The sequence below is a fragment of the Oryctolagus cuniculus genome, chromosome 12 (assembly GCF_964237555.1).
Source record: "Oryctolagus cuniculus chromosome 12, mOryCun1.1, whole genome shotgun sequence".
In the NCBI taxonomy this organism is placed as follows: Eukaryota; Metazoa; Chordata; class Mammalia; order Lagomorpha; family Leporidae; genus Oryctolagus; species Oryctolagus cuniculus.
In genome coordinates, this window is record NC_091443.1 from 9,488,168 (window position 1) to 9,507,537 (window position 19,370).

At 57.4% G+C, this 19,370-nt stretch overlaps 1 protein-coding gene and 1 long non-coding RNA gene across 3 annotated transcripts in view; one reads left to right on the forward strand and one right to left on the reverse strand.

Annotated features, from left to right (window-relative positions):
- Positions 1-38: 38 nt before the first annotated feature.
- On the forward strand, positions 39-18,201 carry LOC103345210 (uncharacterized). Of its 2 annotated transcripts, none has more exons than XR_011380431.1 (7): positions 39-1,906; positions 2,143-2,222; positions 2,691-3,269; positions 4,994-5,145; positions 14,357-14,541; positions 15,491-15,688; positions 18,066-18,201. It is a non-coding gene; the product is annotated as an uncharacterized lncRNA (long non-coding RNA). The 2 variants fall into 2 exon arrangements; XR_001792301.3 differs by having other exon boundaries at positions 41-1,906; positions 2,143-2,218.
- The window catches only part of ADAMTS17 (ADAM metallopeptidase with thrombospondin type 1 motif 17), a 268,667-nt gene continuing 265,679 nt past the window's right edge, over positions 16,383-19,370 (reverse strand). Inside the window, exon 23 of the mRNA XM_051822951.2 lies at positions 16,383-18,603. Within this exon, the coding sequence (XP_051678911.2) occupies positions 18,437-18,603 (167 nt within the window). The 3' untranslated portion in view covers positions 16,383-18,436. The remainder of the gene's footprint in view (positions 18,604-19,370) is intronic.

Genomic DNA, 19,370 nt, shown 5'->3' on the forward strand with positions numbered 1-19,370 from the left:
GAGGGCCCCAGAGAGCAGGTTCTTGTTCCCACAAACCCCCTCTGCGGCATTGGTTCTTCCCTGGCCCCGAATGCAAATGTTGGCCGAACGAATTTTCTAGTCTCTCCTAGGTAATAAAAACAGTGCTCCACTTTCTCAAGGCAACTAAAATTGCAAAATATGGATTCATTTCAGCAATAAACATCAGTTCCACGTCCTGATCCAAGTCTGGATTTCACATGCAGTTGTCTCTCCACCACCTCTTCTCGTGTGGGCAGGAAACCCGCCTGGGAGAGGATGTCCGAGACGAGCCTCATGGAGCCTTGCTGCCTGGTGTTCTTCCTCAGGGCCTTGGACAAGGTGGAGAGCAGAGGCGACCAGCATCATTTCAGCATGACAGGGGTGGCTGGCCCTCTCTCTCCACGAGGCCTGCGTCTCGGTGTTCAAACGTCCGTGGATCACAAATATTCAGGAGAAAAGCTGTGAACCTGTACTAGACACAGACACAGACTCCCTTTCCTGCCAGTGTCCCCTAAACAACCCAGTACAGCGGGTGTTGATGTAGCACGAGGTCGTGTTAGGGGCTGTAAGTCACCTACAGGTGGTTTGCACATACGGGAGGGCGTGCATGCGTTCTCTGCAAATCCTATGGCATCCCAGATAAGACTTGGGCAGCTGTGGGTCCCGGCAAGTCCCCTGTGGATAGCGGGGCACACTTGCATCCACGTGGCTGTCACGTGGAAGCCTTGCAGGGCCTGAAGCATGACCTGTCTTCCTGGAGCACTTTGGGGGCTGCTGGGCACACACCCATCACCCCATCAGCTGCTGCGTCGCCGTGAGGCTGCCATGACAGACTTGGTTTCTGCCCTTCGTGACCGGAGTCCTTCCTTCAGCTCCCGGGACACGGGTGGATCACGGTGGGTGGACCCCCTGTTGTAGTCTCCTTACTGCACAGTCCTCCAGGACAGGCCCTAGGCCGCTCTACGCTGGCCCTGGGGACGCAGGCCCACCCTGGTGCTGTCTCTCCTCTGCCGTGCCACCAGCGTCTCTGGGCAACCAGCTAGGAGCTGAATTTTGTGCTCCTCAAGTTCGTGTGTCAAAGTCCTAGCCTCCGACGGGGATGGATTTTGGAAATGGAGCCCGTGAGGAAGTCAGCGAGGTTAAAGGATGGTCAGCAGGTGGGGGCCTGGACGGACGGGGTTGGTGCCTCTGTAGGGGGACACACCAGAGAGCTCGCTCTCTTTCTCCCTCGGATGGAGAGGAAAGGCATGTAAAGGCCAAGTGGCCTTCTTGCAATCCCAAAGGCATGCCCTCGCCAGGAGCCGAGCTTGTCTGGGCCCTGGCCTGGGCCTTCCAGCCTCCAGGGCTGGCTACGCTGCCATCTGCGGGGCTGTGCTATGGCAATCCGAGTAGACCAGGACACAGCCCATCCCTCACCCAGGTGGGAGCCAGGCCGCTGTCCACCATGCTACTCAAACTTCCAGGCACCTGTGTGGAATCTTTGGGAGGTGCCCATGCTGCCCGCTTCCGTCGGCTGGGCCGGTACGCAGGCAACCTTGCCAAAGAACCTGTCTCATCCCCAGAGCCCCGCAGTCTAAGGGGCTTAAAGTGGGCTTTTGATTGATGGCTTTGGCCGGGTGCTGTCCTGAGCGTGGGGCAGCTGTGGTCTCAACACTGACCCGCCTTTCATTGTCACATCATTCGTCATGTGGCTGCTCAGGAGCTAGGCCCCCATCTCCATCCGGGTCTCCTTGTCCTTTCCTGTTCTACCTACCCCATAGCCCTTGACCTCTAATGTGCTCAGCACCGAGCCCACATGATTGGATGGCCCACATGATTGGACGGCCCACATGGACTGGTGCTGCTGTCTTGCCTCTGCTGTGTCAGCAGCCGGCACGGAGCCTGGCAGATAAGGAGGGCTCACTCCGTAAGTATTTGTTAGTTGTTGAGTGGAACTGAGAGGCCGGAATCGGGGGCTGGGAACCACATAAGGGTTCTGGGACCTTCTCAGTAGGTGAAGGGTCTGCCTGGTGAAGGGAGCATGCATGCTACACAGTGTGGGGGAGGGATACCCTTGGTCCTTTCCCTGGGTGGGGGGGGGGGGTCAGGCCAGATGCATTTCCATCCGGGTCCAGTTTGCACCACCTCTCTGCTTTCTTCCAGGCACCAGCCATCTCCCTTAGGAGAATCTCCCTGGGTCCCAACGTTGGCAGTCACCAGCGGACGGAGCCGCAGTGCCGTGAGTGAGCCACGACCCTCAGCCGCCCGGCTTGGGAGGGATTCTGCCTAGATCCAGATGTTAGGGCAGGGCTCAGTCGCTGGTTTGGTAGATCTGCTTTGGCCCTTGGCCAAAGCAGGGAGATAATAAATCAGACAGCGGCACAGCCAGGACACGGGGCTGAGGGTCACTGTTGCTTTTGGTCTCACCCCTAATGTGCTGTGTGACCTTGGCACGAATCTTCCTCTCTAAACAAGCTGGGTGGGGCAGTCTGCTGGCTAATGCTTTGCATATGGGTGTTGTAAGGAATAGTGAGCCAGGCTCCACGAAGCATGTTTTGTCCTTGGGGGACAAACAGTACGAGCAATTTATTTTAAGAGTGTGGCTTAACCAGCTCATTCGCTCAGCCCAAACCTCTCCCACCCCCTGGCTATCCTGGCAAGGTCCGTGTAGAAGCAACAAAATCTAACTAGACCTCCTTTTCTGCCTACAGCCCAGCTAGCCAATTCCAAGCAGAAGGCAACGGGCTGTTGGCCTGGCATGGGAAGGCCCGTGTTTCCGTCCATGGCCACCTCTGGACCTGTTCATTCAGAGACCTCTGTTGAGCCCGTCCTCTGCCCAGGTGTGAGCCCTCGTGGGCACGTACTGGCCTCTGCACCCCCGTTTCAGCTCCCATTGCCACGTGCCAGCAAAGCCTACCCACCGCTGCCCCTGGAGCCACACCCCCTTCTGCCCTCTGCACGCTGTGAGGTTGCCATCGACTCCACGAGGCAGAGTGAGCTGTTCCTGTGGCTTGGCAAGGCACAAGGACTGAAGATGCCCTCCCAGCTTGGGAGCCCTGGTGCCCAATGGGGCTGCCCACCACTCTGAGACTGATGGATAGTTCTGGATTATTCCACCAGACCCTAAATGCTCAAAGCCAAGCAGGGCCTCATTCTGGGGTGGTTTCACCCATCAGTCAGCCAGCCCTCGGTGTCGGCAGGGGCAGTCTCCATTCTGATGAGGGATTGCATAGATGGGAGGACAGACGCACCAGGCAGCCCGCGGGATGGTGACGCGAGAAGATTGATTGGTTGGTATTTTCTGTCTCAAAGGGGCCCAGAAGGCTCAGGCTCATTTTGCAACTTAAAGAGGAAGTGTGGGCTGGGGGCCAGCTGGAGGCGAGGGGGCTGAGGGAGAGACGTGGGGGTTGGCTGCTGATGGTCTGCTAAGACCTACCCGTGGACTCCCATCACTCGCTTCCCGTGGAACCTGCCCATCAAGGCAGACAGGCCTGGAGAGCCCACCTGAGGCTCCCGTCTCAGTTTTCCCGACAGCCTGGCCATGTTCCTGTTGGAAAGACAGCGCAGGCATAAAAGGCATAGGGGTTGACATTGGCAAGGTCCCTTGGTACAAAGTTTCCGGGGGCAGGGGATTTGCCTTGGGGGTCACGCGGGAAGCACCAGTGTCAGTCAGGAGCTCATGGGGTGAAAACGTGGGCTGAGCCTTCACTGTGGGTGCTGGGGGCAGGGAGGCACAGAGCTCAGGATTTGCTGGTGTCTGTGGTCTCGGCTATGGAGCGTGCGGAGTGTCCCTCGTTGCTTGGGCCCTGGGCGATGAGGGAGGTGGTGGGTGAGGACACAGGGCTGGCTGGTTTGCATTGGAAAGGCACACCTGGGGTGAGTTTTTGGTTATCGCCAGGTCCTGGAAGAGGCAGCCCCTATAGGGTCAGCCATACCCTGGGTTGACGGTATCAAAACAGGGAGTGAAAGATATAGGGAACACAGCCTCCAATCACCGAGGCGTGTGGCTCTGGGCCTGGGCACCCTGGGTAGACAGGCCTCCCTCTCCTGACAGCACCCAGCAGCTCTGGGCTGTGCTGACCTGGACTGAGCCCACATCTGTCCAGCACTTGCCAGGGCACAGCATGCAGCTGGTGGCTCTGGGGTAGGGGAGGGGGCGTGGAGACGCAGGAAGTGGACTCTGGGAAGAATCAGGATGGTGTTCAGGGGCTCAGGTGGGAGGTTGTGCTCTTGCCTGGATTCCTGATGCTAAAAGATCCAGCGATATGGAGGTAAACGTGGGGTGGGCTGCAGGGGTTCTCTTGGGTCAGAGTCCTGGAAGTGGTGCCTCCAGAGGGCACCTGAGAGCAGCGGTGTGGCCTGGCAGGGCCTGGGGAAAGGGAGGCCAAGGCGACACCTGTAAAGGGACCAGGCTCTGTTTTCTTTCACTGCCTTTCACGCTCTCTCTGTGCAGGTGCAGTGTCTGCAGGCTCAGGTCCCTAGGGGGAGAGCCACACAGCCCAAGGAGCCAAGTTCAAGTTCACGGGCACCTGCTGGAATGTCCTCGCAGAGCTGACCCGTGGCTGATGGGACAGAGTCCTGGCACCATCACCCCTGACTCAGGAAGGAGTGCCCGCAAGGCCTCCGTCCCCTCTGACCTGGAGGGAGGGCGCGCTCTCTCATCCTTCATGTCTTGTGTCCACAAGGGACAGCCAGCCCCAGCCCAGAAGGAGCTCACGGCCTAATGGGGTCTATGAGTCTTTACAGAATACCCGAGGCTGGGCCCTCACACAGCAGAGAGGTTCGTGTAGCTCAGAGAACTGCAGGCTCGAGAGCCTGCTCTGCGAGGGCCCCTGTGGCCATGTTCCTTGTGGATGGCATCGTGGCAGGAGCAAGGTCACCCAGTGAGCCCAAAAGCCAGGGAGCAGACAGGAACCAGCCTCGCTCGTTTCTAATAGCGCTCTCTGGGGAACCGGCTGGGGTTCCATGAGAGTCCCATGAGTCCCTTCCAGATGTCCTAATTCCCTCTCCCCAGGCTCCGCTACCTCAGCACGGCCTCATGGGAGGACCACGTGAACCTCTGGGGGACACGCTCAGGCCATATCCACACCACGGCAGGCAGAGATGGAGTGATCACGGACAAGTGACTGTCGTGTGAGCCGCATCAGGGTGACGGGGCCACGGGAGGTGAGGAAGGAGGGGCAGGTGAGGCAGAGGGACTGGCAGGGTGGCGGGCCCGAGAGGCAGAGGGCTTAGAGCCCAGTGGCAGACGTGGCTGCGAAGGGCCACGTGATGAATACAATGGGAGACGGAAGGTGACAGGACTTGAGCACGTCATGTTTGTGGGCTGATGCTCAGGCTGTAGGTTTTGTTAAAGGAGTGCAGGGGGAGGCCGCCCACCAGCAGGGCGGAGGGCCTGAGCAGTGACCCCGGGGGCTGGGGGAGACTGGGGATGGAGGGAGCTGAGCCTCCCCAATGCTCCGCTCGCTGGAGCCATCTCCCCTCGGCAGCAGTTCCGCTCCCTGCAGTTCTCGCTGAGCTCTGACGACGGGGACAGATCCCAGCACTAAACCGCGTGTGGATTTTACGGTGTGCGTCATCCTGTGTGTGCTGTGGAATCCTGGGCCGTCTGCTCCACACCACCAGGGGTGTGAATCACCCGTGTCCAGAGTGTCCGTGCTGTATGCACTGCCTGCCCGTTAGTCACGCCACAGCCGTGGTGCTCACCTGGCTGCCAGTCAGTGTAGCTCAGTGGTGTGTTCAAGTCAGCCCCATTTTACTCAACAGTGGCAACTCAGAAGTGTCAGAGAGACGCTCTCAGATGCTCCCTGTGAGTGAGAAAGTCACAGTTCTTAATAAGGACATAAGGATGTCTGAGACTGTTGAGTTCTTGGGGCTGGCGTTGTGCTGCAGTGAGCTACCCCCCCCCACCCCAATGCTGGCAGCTCATATTGGAGTGCTGGGTCAAATCCCAGCGGCTCCGTTTCCAATCCAGCTCCCTGCCAATGTGCCTGGGAAGGCAGCAGAGGATAGCCCAAGAGCTTGGGCTCCTGACACCCATGTGGGAGCTGGATAGAGCTCTGGGCTCCTGGCTTTGGCCTGGACAAGCCTCAGCCATTGTAACCATTTAGGGAGGGGATTAGCAGATGGAAGATTTTTCTCACTCTCCCTTTCAAATATTTTTTTTAAAAGATGGCTAAGACCTGTGGCTCATTGTTATTAACTGTTCTCTTGTGTTATTGTGGCTATTGCTAATCTCTTGTTGTGCCTGGTTTATGAATTAACCTTTCTTACAGGCATCTGTGCATGGAAATGCACAGATTTCATGGAGTTCAGTACTACTGGCCATTCCAGGCATCCGGTGCAAATCTTGGAACGAACGCGTCCTCCGTGGAGAACGGGCAGTCACTGTGGTCGTTCCTTCTGGTTTAAGATCTTGCCTCTTTATTCTCGGATACCCTCAGCCGTTCATTCTTTTGTTCTCATCCCTGGAGTAGCTCTTGGATAGCAGTTGACACCTTCTGGAATACCTGTGCCCATCCATCTGCACCTTTTTTCTCCCTTTACTTTCTTTGTCTCTACTGCCTCTGGGTAAAATTCCGATTTGTGACCCCTCCGTTCGAGTCCTCCTCTGGAAGTCCCTCTAGCGTCTGGATTCTTCACTGGAATGACTTTGCTCTCATGCTCTGAGTTTCCTCGTTGGGCCTTTTTCCTACATCTTCGATTTTGTTCTGTGGCTTCCTGTCCTTCCCGAAGGTGTGGCATCTCTTGCTTCGTCTCTGTGAGCATCCTCACATCGCCGTGCAAAAGTTCAGCTCACGCCTGCCGCCGGCCACGTGCAGACACCCCCATCCACCACAGGCAGCCATCGCGGTCTGGGCGCAGAATACCACGCAGGAGCTTTAGGTGTGGTCTGCCACGTGCACACCCTTACAAGGCAGGGTCACTGTCGCTATGGAGTGGTGCTCGTGCTCGGTCCAACGTCGGAAGCGCAGGGTTCGTTCGAGGGTACCTAGGAGGGGCAGTCACCCCCTGAGAACTTGGCTGTGGCACGTTGGATGGCTCAGCGGACAGCAGATCCGATTTCTCCTTGGGTAGGGCTTTGTTTATCCTGAAGCCAGAGCCAACAGCCCTATTAGTTTTGAACAGACTTACATATTTTTCCACATTTGGGCAGGGCCACCTCTTTGCCAAGGGGCACAGTAACTTATTGCTGTGGCTCTGCGGACAGGGGACTGCGCCTTGCTCATCCACCACCCCTCCACCCCATGTCGACCCCACTACTCGATAAAAGCTCATCGATTTATGCTGAAAAGGGGACATGATGTAAATATGTTTTATATAGTTATTTTTATGTCCCTCGCGGCTCCTGGTCTAATTGAGCAGTGTGCCTATTATGCAAAGGATACCAGGACCCTGTTGGATGGCACCCAGTTGCAGGCACTGTGGGCAGGCTTCACGTGTGTGTGTGTGTGTGTGTGTGTGTGTGTACAGAGAGTAAAATGCAATATCATAATGCAATATATGCGGATAGCTAATACACACAAAGCATTGGCGAAAACCATTGGCCCATCCAACCAACCCTGCTGCAACATTTACAGCATTCTCTCCTCCATCTCCCGAACCCCAATTTAATAGGCGGCGTTTGGCTCCCACGGAGGTTTCAGTCTTTCGGTATTTGATAGGTCAACAGTTAGATCGTGTGTTGACTTTGCAATGTAGCGTTTTAATGACGTGTTAATACTCGGCGATCCTGGGACCCAGCTTCCCGAATTGCTGCTTTATAACCATCAGCTGCCATGTTACAGCCAGCCTTGGGGGCCAGAAAGCCAGTCGCTGGGAGTCAGCACCGGCCAAGGACTGTCGAATGTGTGATTGGCACACAAAGAAATAAGCTTGGAGTGAGCACTCGGAGCCTTTAAAACTTCTAAAGAACAGTGAGTGTGCAAGGACGGGGTGATGCTTTGAGAGGCGTTTTTAAAGGGCACTTAGCCATCTACAGTCTCGGCGAAGCCGGCTCTCAGGGCGGCCCCCGAGTGAGCCCCGGGCGCCCTGTCTGCACCTGCAGTGGAACCACGGCAGCAGTGGCAGAGAAAGCAGGAGAGAGGGAGAGAGAGAATAAATGCTGAGACGAGAGAGAAAGGCGAGGCAGCGAGAAGGAAGCGCAGGGAGGAGGGGAGAAGCAGGTCCCTGGGCACCGCCGTCTCCCCGAGCCCTGCCGAGCCGGGCTCTCCTCGGGTGCTCGGCTTCTGCGCCTGGGCGGGAGCGCTGGCGAGGGCGCAGGAGGACGCTGGGCTGCGTGTGCGGCTGACGCTTGTCCTTTGCTCTGGCCGGTCCTTCGCGTTCTCCCGCGGGAGGGCGGCTTCCCTAAGGCCTGGATGTCTCCTCTCGTCCAAGGGAAGTCCCAGTGTGAGAGAGCCCCACAGGGAAACCGAGTCTCTCCTGGCCAGTGCCGAGTGCTGCTGCTTGGCCGCTGGGGCTGTGGAAGGGGCTTCAAAGCTGGGCAGACCCCAGGGCGCACAGGGGAACGGGCTGGCCTCTGGCCGGGGAACTCCCCCCCCCCCCCCCCCCCCCCCCGGGAGCTGCCCGTCGCGCCCAGTCCCAGCCAGGCACTTGGCTTATCCCCACGGCTCGGCTCCGTCCTGCAGCTTGGTTAGAATGTTCCTGCTACGGACACCAGATGGCAGCCCCACAACAAGCTTTGCAAATGTCCTCCCCAAACCACGGCGGTTCTCCTGAGTCCGACCCTCTGCTGTCCCCAGAGAATGGAGTGGGAACGGCTTCTAGATCGCCACGGCCACCCCCAGGAACACCCGGCTCAGTTGGAGGGGTGGCTGACCAGGCGGAGACGTTGAAACACAGCAGACGTCTCTCCTCGTTGACTTGAAGCTGTTGTCCAAATATTTGTATCATTTGCAGAATAAGCCAAAAACATTATTGAATCTAGAGTGCATTTTTATTACCCCATGCAAACATCTCCTGGTACGATCTTTAGTTTATCTGAACATAATTTAAGCAACAGAGATTGGAACCAGGGCAGGGGAAGTGTGTTCCCTAGTGCATATGGGTCTGGGTGTGGGACAGGCAGGGGAGGGGACCCAGCAGCACACGAGTGGGACATGTGTTCTGTCTCAGTGGAACTTTCTAGATGGGTGGGAAAACAACGATGTGCATGTAACAACGTTAGCAAAATAACTCTAGGTTGGGACAGGTCCCGAGGAGGGGCCAGCAGCCAGGCCTTGGGAAGCCGGGAGAGGCAGAGCACTCGGAACAGGTCTGGGTGAAGAGGCACCGGAGGGGGCAGGTGGCGAGGCAGGGTCCCCAAGTTGTGGGGGGCGGGAGGGTGCAGCCAGGGCATGAAGCTTAGGTTTCGATGATGGCTGATGTGTTTCGAGAATTACCCTGGCTGGGGTGTGGAGAAGGAGCCGGAGAGGGAGGAGGGAGGAGGGAGGTGCCGTGGTCTGAACATTCCAGTCCTCCCCGCCTGCCTTTGTTGGAACTTCCCCTCAGGGTGGGGGGGAGGGGAGGGGGCCCTCTGAGGGCTGAGTGGGCCTTGAGGGCTGGGAGCCCCCGCAGAGGGGGCTGTGGAGAGCTTGCCGGTGCCCCGTGAGGACGTGGTGAGAGGTGCCATCTTGGATAGAGAGAGCACGCCCTAACCAGACCCTGAATCTGCCAGGGCTAGGTCCTGGGCTTCCCGGTCTGCAGGATTGCGAGTGATGAGAAATTCCCGGGTCCAAGGCGTTTTCTTAGAGCAGCCCGAATGGACCAGCGCAGGAAGGCTTGGCAGGGGAGAGTGAGAGGTCCATGGCTTGGTCCTCTTGGCCTTGGGTACGAGAGGCACAGGGAGAAGTGGACAGGCTAGAGACAGCCAGGCCGGTGCCATGGCTGACTGGATGGGAGACAGAAAGGGAAACTGAGGCAATGGAGATTTTGAGTGAGGTTTTGACGCCTGACATGGGTTGGTTATGAGGTGGCGGAGCCCCAGATAGATGGAGGGAGGAAACCGGGCACTTGATTCTGTAGGAACGGGAGACTGAGGCCCGAGGAGGGTGCTGTGGGGTGCTCTCTTCCCGGCTCCCAGGAGCATGGCTGGCGCTGCACCCAGCAGAAGGGAGTGGACTCTCGAGTACAAAGGCCCACACTGGGCCTCCGTTTGGGCCACCTGTGAGGGGCTGGTCCAGCGCCACGGCCCCCTAGGAACGGGCTGAGCCCGTGTTGTGTCTGTGTTAGGGTTCCTGTACCCCGTGCCTGGTTCCCGTCTCTCCACCATGGTGCTCCTGAGGGCACTCCCCCCGCGCCTTCTACCTGCCCACAGACTCCGCCTCCGAGACTCTCCTGAGAACCCCAACAGAGGCGGCTGGGGGTGCCGCCAGGCGTGCTCCAGCCAGCAGAGCCTGGAGCTGTCGTGTGCCAGTCGTGGACACAAGGCCTAGCTACGGGAGGGAGGTCCCTGGCAGGTGTACAGGGCGATGGTTAGTGCCTCACAGGCACTTGCAAGACGTGCAGAAACCAACACATGAAGGCAACGCATTGACTTTGATGTGGCAGCAACAGCACAGTGGTGTGGTGTGGCAAGATGCTAACAATGCTGTGGCTGAACCCCGCTGGGGGCGAGTGTCCAAGGCTTCCTCGGTGGCACAGACAAGGCGCTTCTCCCTCAGCGGGAGGCAGGGAAGGCAGGGCCTCAAGCCAGGATTTTTATGATGGCCACGGAGGCCACAGAGGAGGTTGAATCGTCCGCCTAGGAAGGCTGGCTAGAGGCGGGATCCTGATCAGGAAAGAGTGGGACCTGCAGTGGGCGTGTGGTCAGTTTGGATGTGGTTGGTCCTCAAGGGCTCACGTGCTGAGGCCTGGTCCCCACAGGAGGTGGAACCTGTAGGTGGTGCGGGGAGTGGGCAGGTCAGGGGGGCGCTGCCTGCAGAGGGGATTCATGTTGGATTGCCAAGTGGGTTGTGACCCCAAACACTCAGCCCTTCAGTGCACAGCCGGCCCTGTGTTTGCCTGCCACGGCGTGGCACAGCTGGGGGAGCACATGACGGGCTGAACAGAGGGAGCCACCTGCTCTTGGACTTTTTAACCTGTAAACTTCGGGCCTAAATAAACCTCTTTGTTTTTTTCAAGATTGTTTTTTAAAGATTTTTAAAGATTTTTTTAAAGCTTTATTTGAGAGGTAGAGTTACAGAGAGAGAGGGAAAGACAGGGTCTTCCATCTACTGGTTCACTCCAAATGGCCACAAATAGCCAGAGCTGAGCCGATCCCAAGCCAGGAACTTTCTCTGGGTCTCCTACGCGGGTGTAGGGGCCCAAGCACTTGGGCCATCTTCTGCTTTCTCAGGCCACAGCAGAGAGTTGGATTGGAGGAGGAGCAGCTAAGACACGAACAGGCAGCCACACGGGATGCCACGCCACAGGCAGAGGTGCGGCCTGCTGTGCTGCAGTGCTGGTCACTGGCCCTTTAATTTTTTTTCTAAGTTTTTATTTTATGTATTTGAAAGGCAGAGAGAGGGAGGGAGGGAGGGAGAGAGAGATAGAACATGCAAAAGAAAGATCTCCCATCCACTGGTTCATTCCCCAAATGCTCACAACAACTGGTGCTGGGTCAGGCTAAAGCCAGGAGCCCAGAAGTCCATCCGGGTCTAGTTGGCAGTGACCCAACTATTTGAACCATCGTCAGCTCGAGTCATCACCAGTGTTCGCACTATTAGGAGCTGGAATTGGAACTGCAGCCGGGACTCGAGCCCAGGCGCTCCCGTGTGGGATGTAGGATCCGAGAGCACCTTCGCTGCTGCACCAAACACGCACCTCCTCTTTTGTTTTAACATAAAGGACCCAGCCTCAGGTGTTGTTTAAATAAGCATATAGTACTTATCCGTATTTGTGGGGTGCAGTGTGAGAATTCAACCTGTGTGTGCAGTGTGTACTGATAAAACTGGGGTCATTAGCATTTCCCTCTCCTCACCACTTCTCTCTGTTTCTCCTCGTGGTTCACAAGGCCTCTCGCAGCCTCTACAGCCACCCTCTGTGGAGCCCTAGGATATTGCCTCCATCAGCTGTGTATTGGAACTGCTATCCCCCTCTCGTTCTCCCCTCTCCTCCCCTCCCCTCCCCTCCCCTCCCCGACCGCTAATAATCCCCGCTCTGCACTCAAATGGACTTTTATAGCTTCCACATGGGAGAGGGAACGTGTGCTCTGTGTCGTTCCGTGTCTGGCTCATTTCACTTAATGTCCTCCAGTTCTGTCCATTCCACAATCAGTTTTTAGCCTGCTTTCTAAGCAATGTTCCGCTCTGCCCACCCATGTGCTGATGGACACCACTGGACACGTACCCGGAAGTGGGGTAGCTGGATCAGGTGGTGCACTGGGGTTTAGTCTCTGAGGCACCTCCACGCTGTTTTCCCTAAAGGCTGTGCTAGTTTATATTCCTGTGAAGCCTGTACAAGAGTTCTCTCGGGCCTGCATCCTCACCAGCGCTGGCATTTGTCTTGTTCTGTGCAGCCATTCTCATCACGGTGAAATGACATACATCACCATGACTGATACCCATTTCTCTGATGGCTGGTGATATTGGGCATTTCAGCCTTTACTATTTCCTCTTCTGAGAAATGACTGTCCAGATTACTTGCCTACTTTTTTTAAAAAAAGATTATTTATTTGAAAGGCAAAGCTCCAGAGAGGCAGAGAGAGAGAGAGAGAGAGAGAGGAAGAGAGAGTTCTTCCATCACTGGTTCACTCCCCAGATGGCCACAATGGCTGGAGCTGGGCTGATCTGGAGCCAGGAGCTTCCTCCAGGTCTCCCATGTGGGAGCAGGGGCCCAAGCACTTGGGGCATCTTCCACTGCTTTCCCAGGCCATAGCAGAGAGCTGGATCGGAAGTAGAGCAGCCAAGACTCAAACTGGGGCCCATGTGGGATGCTGGCACCGGGCAGAGGCTTTGCCTGCTACCCCACAGCGTTGGTCCCCAGCTTTGTTCTTTGGTTCAAGATGGCTTTGGCTGTTAGAGTTCTTTGTGCTTCCATGTAAGTTTTAATATTGTTTTTTCTAGTTCTGTGAAGAATGTCATTGTATGTTGATGGGGATTGCACTGAATCTGTAGGTTGCCTTGGGGAATAAGGACATTTAACAGTATTAGTTCTTCCTATCCATGAATATTGGAGACCATTTGTGTGTGTGGATATTTTTTATTTCATCAGTGTTTTGCAACTTTCATTGCAGAAGTCTTTTGACTCCTTGGTTAAATTTATCCCTAGGCATTATATATATATTGATAGCATTATACATATTTGCTAAGTTGTCCTCCTGATTACTTCTCAGCAAGGTTTTAATGGTGTATAAACACGCTACTGAGTTTTGTGTGTTAGTTTTGTATTCTGCAACTTCACTGAATTCATGTATGATTTTTCTTTTTCTTTTCTTTCTTTTTTTTTTGACAGGCAGAGTTAGAGACAGAAAGGTCTTCCTTCCATTGGTTCATCCCACAAATGGCCACTATGGCCAGCACGCTGTGCCAATCCAAAGCCAGGAGCCAGGTGCTTCCTCCCCGTCTCCCATGCGGGTGCAGGGCCCAAGCACTTGGGCCATCCTCCACTGCCCTCCTGGGCCACAGCAGAGAGCTGGCCTGGAAGAGGGGCAACCGGGACAGAATCTGGAGCCCCAACTGGGACTAGAACCCGGGGTGCCGGCACCGCAGGCGGAGGATTAGCCTAGTGAGCTGTGGCGTTGGCCCCCATGTATGATTTCTAAATGCTGTTTGCTGGCATCTCCAGGTTTTCCTGCATATAGAATCCCACAGTCTGCAGATAGTTGGACTTCCTTCCTTCCTGTGTTTATGCCTTTTCTTTCTTCCTCTTGCTTAATGGCTCAGCTAAGATTTTTAGGACGACGTTGAATCAAAGCAGTGAGAGTGGACCTCTTTGTGTTGTTTCGGATCTTAGAGACAATGCCGTTGGCTTTCCTCCCATTCCGTGTTGGCTGTGGGTTTGCCATGGCTGGCCTTCATTAGGTGGCTGCTCCAGTCCTGACTGGTGCAGGGTTTGATCACGAGCGGATGCTGAACTTTATCACACACCTTCCTGCATCTGTGGACGACCATGGATTCTTACCCTACATGCTGCTGATGGGAGGAGTTAGGTTTAGCCAAACCCCTCAAAAGAAGCCTCATTTTGCTTCTCTGGATGAAAATCCTGCTGGTCTCTCTCTCTTTGACCCTCCCAAAAACAGCCACAGTGGTATGTCCCGTCCCACCTGCTCTTCTAGAACCTTGCTACGCCCCGACGAAAGGTGGGCTCCTGTGCTCTCCACCTACCCGTGGGCGGGCCTCCCTGTGCCTCACTGGGGTGGGGCAGGAGGGAAGCATTTGAACTGAAGCAGCTGTCATGAGTGTCCCTCTGCTCTCTCCAGGGTTTTGCCACTGAAAACATCTGTCATGTTGCAAGAGAGCCAGCTGCCCCAGAGAGACCCCTGTAGGTGTCCCACCAACACCCCTCACTCACTGAAGTTCAACAGACAGCTGGCAGGTGCTGCCGGGGGTGTGAACACAGGAGCCTTTGGATAGCTGTCCTTGGAGCCCCCCCTCGCCCCCAGAGGTGAGCCATTCCCCCTGAGCTCCCTGCCCAAACTGCAGGTATGGGACGACCCAGCAGGGCTATCCCAGTCTCAGAGCTTCCGGGGATTGACCTTGTAGGTTCAGAGACCACGCATGAGTATGGAGGACGTGGGGTGGGGGAGCTCCAGAGCCAAAGAGTTTATTTGGGAGGTGACCGTGTGTTTTTAATTTCATTTTATTAGAATCTTTTCCATCTACTAGTTCAGTCCCCCAAGTGCCTGCAGTAGCCAAGGCTGAGCCAGGCCAAAGCCAGGAGCTTAGAACTCCATCTGGGTGTCCCACGAGGACCCAAAGACAGCTGCTGCCTCCCAGGACGCACACTAGCAGGAAGCTCGGTGAGAACCAGAGGGGCCAGGACCAGACCAGCCACTCTGATAGAGGAAGTGGCTTCTTAACAGCAACTTGTCCACTGTGCCAAGTGCCTGCCCCGTACATGGTTTAGGGTCTGGATGATCCGACCTGGGGAGAGCATGGAGAGAGGGGGGGCTGCAGAGATGAGGAAGAGGAGAGGGTCAGAGTGTGGTGCTAAGGAAGCTGGGAGGTGAGGACATGGAGGTGTCCCTGCAGCCTGGAGCCCGGAGCCAGTGCAGAGGTGGAGGCTGGCGGCATGGCCGCAGGGCACCACAGGGTCAGGTGTGGGTGTGAGGAGCGCTGGCCTTCGGGCAGGCCACCAGCAAGGCGACACAGGTGCAAGCAGATTGGTGGCGGGAGGAGAGTGCCACCATACGTAGGCTCCTGCTCCACGCCACGTAGTCCATGTCTGGAGGGTCAAGCAACAAACCCACCCAGGAAGTCCTGCCCCCCCCCCCCCCGGGAGTCCCTGCTCCTCTTGCTCATTTCCTGTCGTGTGGTGCCCAGCTGTGTCTGCAGGCTCAGGGGGTGGGCTCCTGAGCAGGTCTCTTACTCTTTCACACTCCTGGCTGTTCTAGGACTGCTCCCTGATAGACACCGGACACTTGCTGATGGGGACATTGTCATTGTCATCCAACGGCCACAGCGGCTGAGGGCCACCCAGGACTGGAAGCAGCACTGAGAGACTGCACGCCGCCAGGGCGGTTCAGAGTCAGCCTGCAGAGATCAGAACATTCCGGAAGGGGAAGGCTCTTCTAGGTTCTGGAGGTGGACAGGTGATGGAACTTGAACTACAGGTTTCCTGGCAACAGGGCAGGGGTGGGGGCGGCTGGGGGCGGTGTGGTGTCTGAAATTCCTGGGTGCTGCTTTACTTACGAGGCGGTCCTTTGTTCTTGAGTGGGGACCTCCGTCTTCCAGTCCCAGGAGATGGGACACCCCTACGCCCCATCCCCAACTGTGACATTCTTTTCCCTAGCAGATGGGGTCCAAGGGCTGCGGTGGTCCCAGGCGTGCTGCCCCTGCCATGTCCCCCGTCCTGGGAGGGGGTAGGGCCGGCCCCCACACCTGCTGGGGAGGCAGTCTGGCCGGGCCATCAGCAGGGGCTTCAAGTTGGACATCCTGCAGGAGGGAGCAGGTGCCTGGTGCGGCATGACAGGACCCCGTGCCCTGTTGGAGGCACCCACATAGCCGCCCTCTCCCACGGAGCGTGGGCCACGCCGCCAGCAAGGTGACCCCTGTTCCCCATCAGACACAGACGCACGCACGGCTGCCAGATCTTCCCGTCCCCACCCAGGGTTTTGGGAGCACACAGGGATGAGGCCTGGGGCAGAACGATTTGTTAGCACTCGCTCAGGCGTCCTCTGGCCCTGGCCAGCCAGGCGGCCACTGCGTAGCCAGGGACCTGGGCCCCCCAACAGCTGCCAGCCCGTGGGGACTGGCTTTCGTCTTTTACTTCAGACAGCTTAAAACTGTTATGGAAAAACATTTTATTACACATATTCGACTTGCTTCCAATGAAATGATTAATTTTTCATGTATAATGGTGTCCAATGTTTGTCTTTTTTTTTTTTTCTTTTAAAACCAGCACCAAAAAAGTAAAACAAATACCACGGGTACAGTACATAGTGGAAGTTACTAGTGGGAAGTATATACATCTGACTCTGCAGTGGGGGAGGGGGATGAGGCTTCCGTGTTCTGATAGAACCAAGCCCAGTCAGCTAGGGGGTCTCGTGTTGCACCAGTAAAAATAGCACCGAAAGGGACAGGTACAGTACTCGAGTGACAGTACGGGACATTTTCATCCACAGAAGCATCACCGCTCTAATCTGAGCTCCAGGGGCCCACACAAAGTGGGTCGGGGAGGTCACCACGGCTTCGTGGCCGTCAGCCTGGCGGGGGCCTCGGCAGCCACCCTGCGATCTGAGCCGAGAGGGCTGGGCACGATGTGGGCTTTGAACCCAGGGAGTGCGTGCAGATCTGAAGGCCTGGGCCCTTGCGCGGGGCGGCCGCCTGGCAGTGGTGGCAAGCAGGGGATGCCCAGCTGCTGGCGTGTGCACTGTTGGCCAGGCTCAGGTGGGCCCTGGGCCCGTGCGGAGGCACAGGCGGTGTTGCCGTGTAGACCCTGGCCCCCGAAGCTCATGTCTGTTGAATCAACAGCCTGTCTGGGGAGTGTGGAGCCTGTGGCAGCCAGGCCTGAGCTGGGGGGCAGGGTACAGAGCTAGGCACAGGCCTGGGGGTGACAGCGGGAGGCCACCCAGGCACTTTGTCTTCAGGAAGCTTCCCAGCAGGTCTCCTGGGCCAGCTGGGAGTGAAGCCACGCCCACCCGGCCTTTCCTGGTACTGCTCTGCCTCCAGGAGGGGCAGAATCAACAAGAAAACCCAGCCCCGCACACAGGATGGACAAGGCACAGAGCTGGCTGCTTTTATCTTCTGATTTAAGCTAACTCCTAAAGTTGCGACATCAAAAAAGACACAGACACACAGCACCAATAGACCAGGAAGCACTTGGAAGTGAGCCCAAGGAGAACCTGTGTGAACCCTGGGGTGAAGCCCACCACGTAAGCGCCCAGGAAGAGGCCGCCTGGCTCCGGAGGGGCAGGCAGGGCCCTCCGGGCCTCCGTGGCCATTGCTTTGGGCTTCTGCGGGGTGTGTGTGTGTGTGTGTGACACCATGATGACAGTGGGCTCAGGGAGGAGTGGGGGGTGTGCCGTGATGCCAGCCTAGACCCCCCCTCCAGGCTGAGTGGTCCTGGGGGGGACCCGCCTGGTGCCAGGATGAGGAACAGGCTTACCCTGCACACCCCAGGCCGGGGCGTGTGTCCTCGGAGATCCGAAAGGGGACCCTAACCTCAGAGGCCAGGGTCAGTGGAAAGCTCCTGGGAGGTGACCTGGCGACCGCAGCGTGTACAGCTTTCTGTGGCTGGTGCGGGGTCCCAGGCCCCGTCCTGGGTTCACCTGTGAGTTAAGAAGCAGTCGCCCACCTCCAGGATAAGGCTCTCCCGCGTCCCCACGCCCGACCCTTCCGCCATCACGGGTGGCGAGGGGAGTGTCCACTCAGAGACGGGCAGAGATACAAAGTCCTGGTTCTCGTGTTTCCGGGAACAAGACCCGCCCCTTGCTTCCTTGAGTCAATCAAGTGTCTTCTCCTTTGCAGCGTGCTGCCCCGCGAACGTCCAAAGCAAGCCGAGACAGAGGCCGGGACGCCGCGCCTCTCCGGGACGGGCGTCTGTCCCGGGCGGCCCCCTCTGCGGTACTTGGAGCCTTGGATGTTGACCAGACTTTGTGACCCGGGCTGGTCTTTCCCTACTGTAGAAAGCCATCCAGTGGCGGTTAACGACACGTTAAGTAAGAAGCACTAAAGGCAAACATCAAGTCCACGGTCGAGTTCTGTGTGGTTGGATTCCTGGGGCAGCCCCGGTGGGCGCGGGGGTGTACTCTGGGGGATCCCGGCCGCGGGGCTGGCACCTGCCAGATGCCCGGGTGTCAGACCCAGAAGGGGAGCGCTGAGTGACGGCTGCACCAGCGTCAGGAGCTCGGTGGCGGAGGCGGCTGGCGCATCTTGTTGGCGTAGAAGTCCCTGCAGGTCTGGCAGCAGCGCTGGTACCACCGCATGTCCTGGCATAGGTTCTTGTCTCGGATGACCCGGCAGTACACCGCCCACTGGTCCCGTGTGCACTTGTAGGTCAGGGCAGCTAAGGCGGGGGGCAGAGAGAACACCCGGGGTGAGGGTGGCCTGAGCCTGTCCCGACGCACACAGAGGAGGCCCCACTCTCTGGCTCCCGGCCCCTCATGCTCACAGAGACCGCGGAGACCATGCTCCTGCCAGGGACCTGGGGATGCACCTTGCATCTGGCCCAACTGCCTGAGTGTGGGGGTCCTGCTGCCCCTCTGGGGGCCAGCGTCGGGGGACACAGGCCACTGGCATCTGAGAGCCACTGCTGTGTCCTGGAGGACACCACTGCTGGGGGCATTTATAAAACAGGAGATGAACAGTGGACACGGAAGGACCCACAAAAGGCCAAAGCAGAAACAAGTGGCCCAGGTCTCCTGCAGGGTCCTGGTCATGAGGACGGGGGGGTGGGAGGGTCTCTGGAGGACGCCAGGCAGACTCAGGCATGTGAAGGTCACAGGTCATCTGCACCCCCAAAAGCAGCTGCCGGACCCTCCTTCCCCTTGGGTGGAGGGCCAGGGTTTAGGGAGAGGGCCTTGGGGTAGCAAAATCACTCTGAGGGATTTCTCTTTGAAAAGCGGCAGCTCGGCTGCAGGGACTCCTCAGATCAGTGCCAAGTGTCCCACTCTGCTTGTCCGCCAGTGGCCCATGGCGTGGCTGGCTAAAGGGCTGTGTCCCCTGCACGGAGCGTGAAGCCGCACCCAAAGCTGCCAGCTGTCCACCGTGAGGAGGGGCCGCAGTGGACGGCAGCAGGGCCTAACACATGACGCCCGGTCTTTAGTAAGCCCC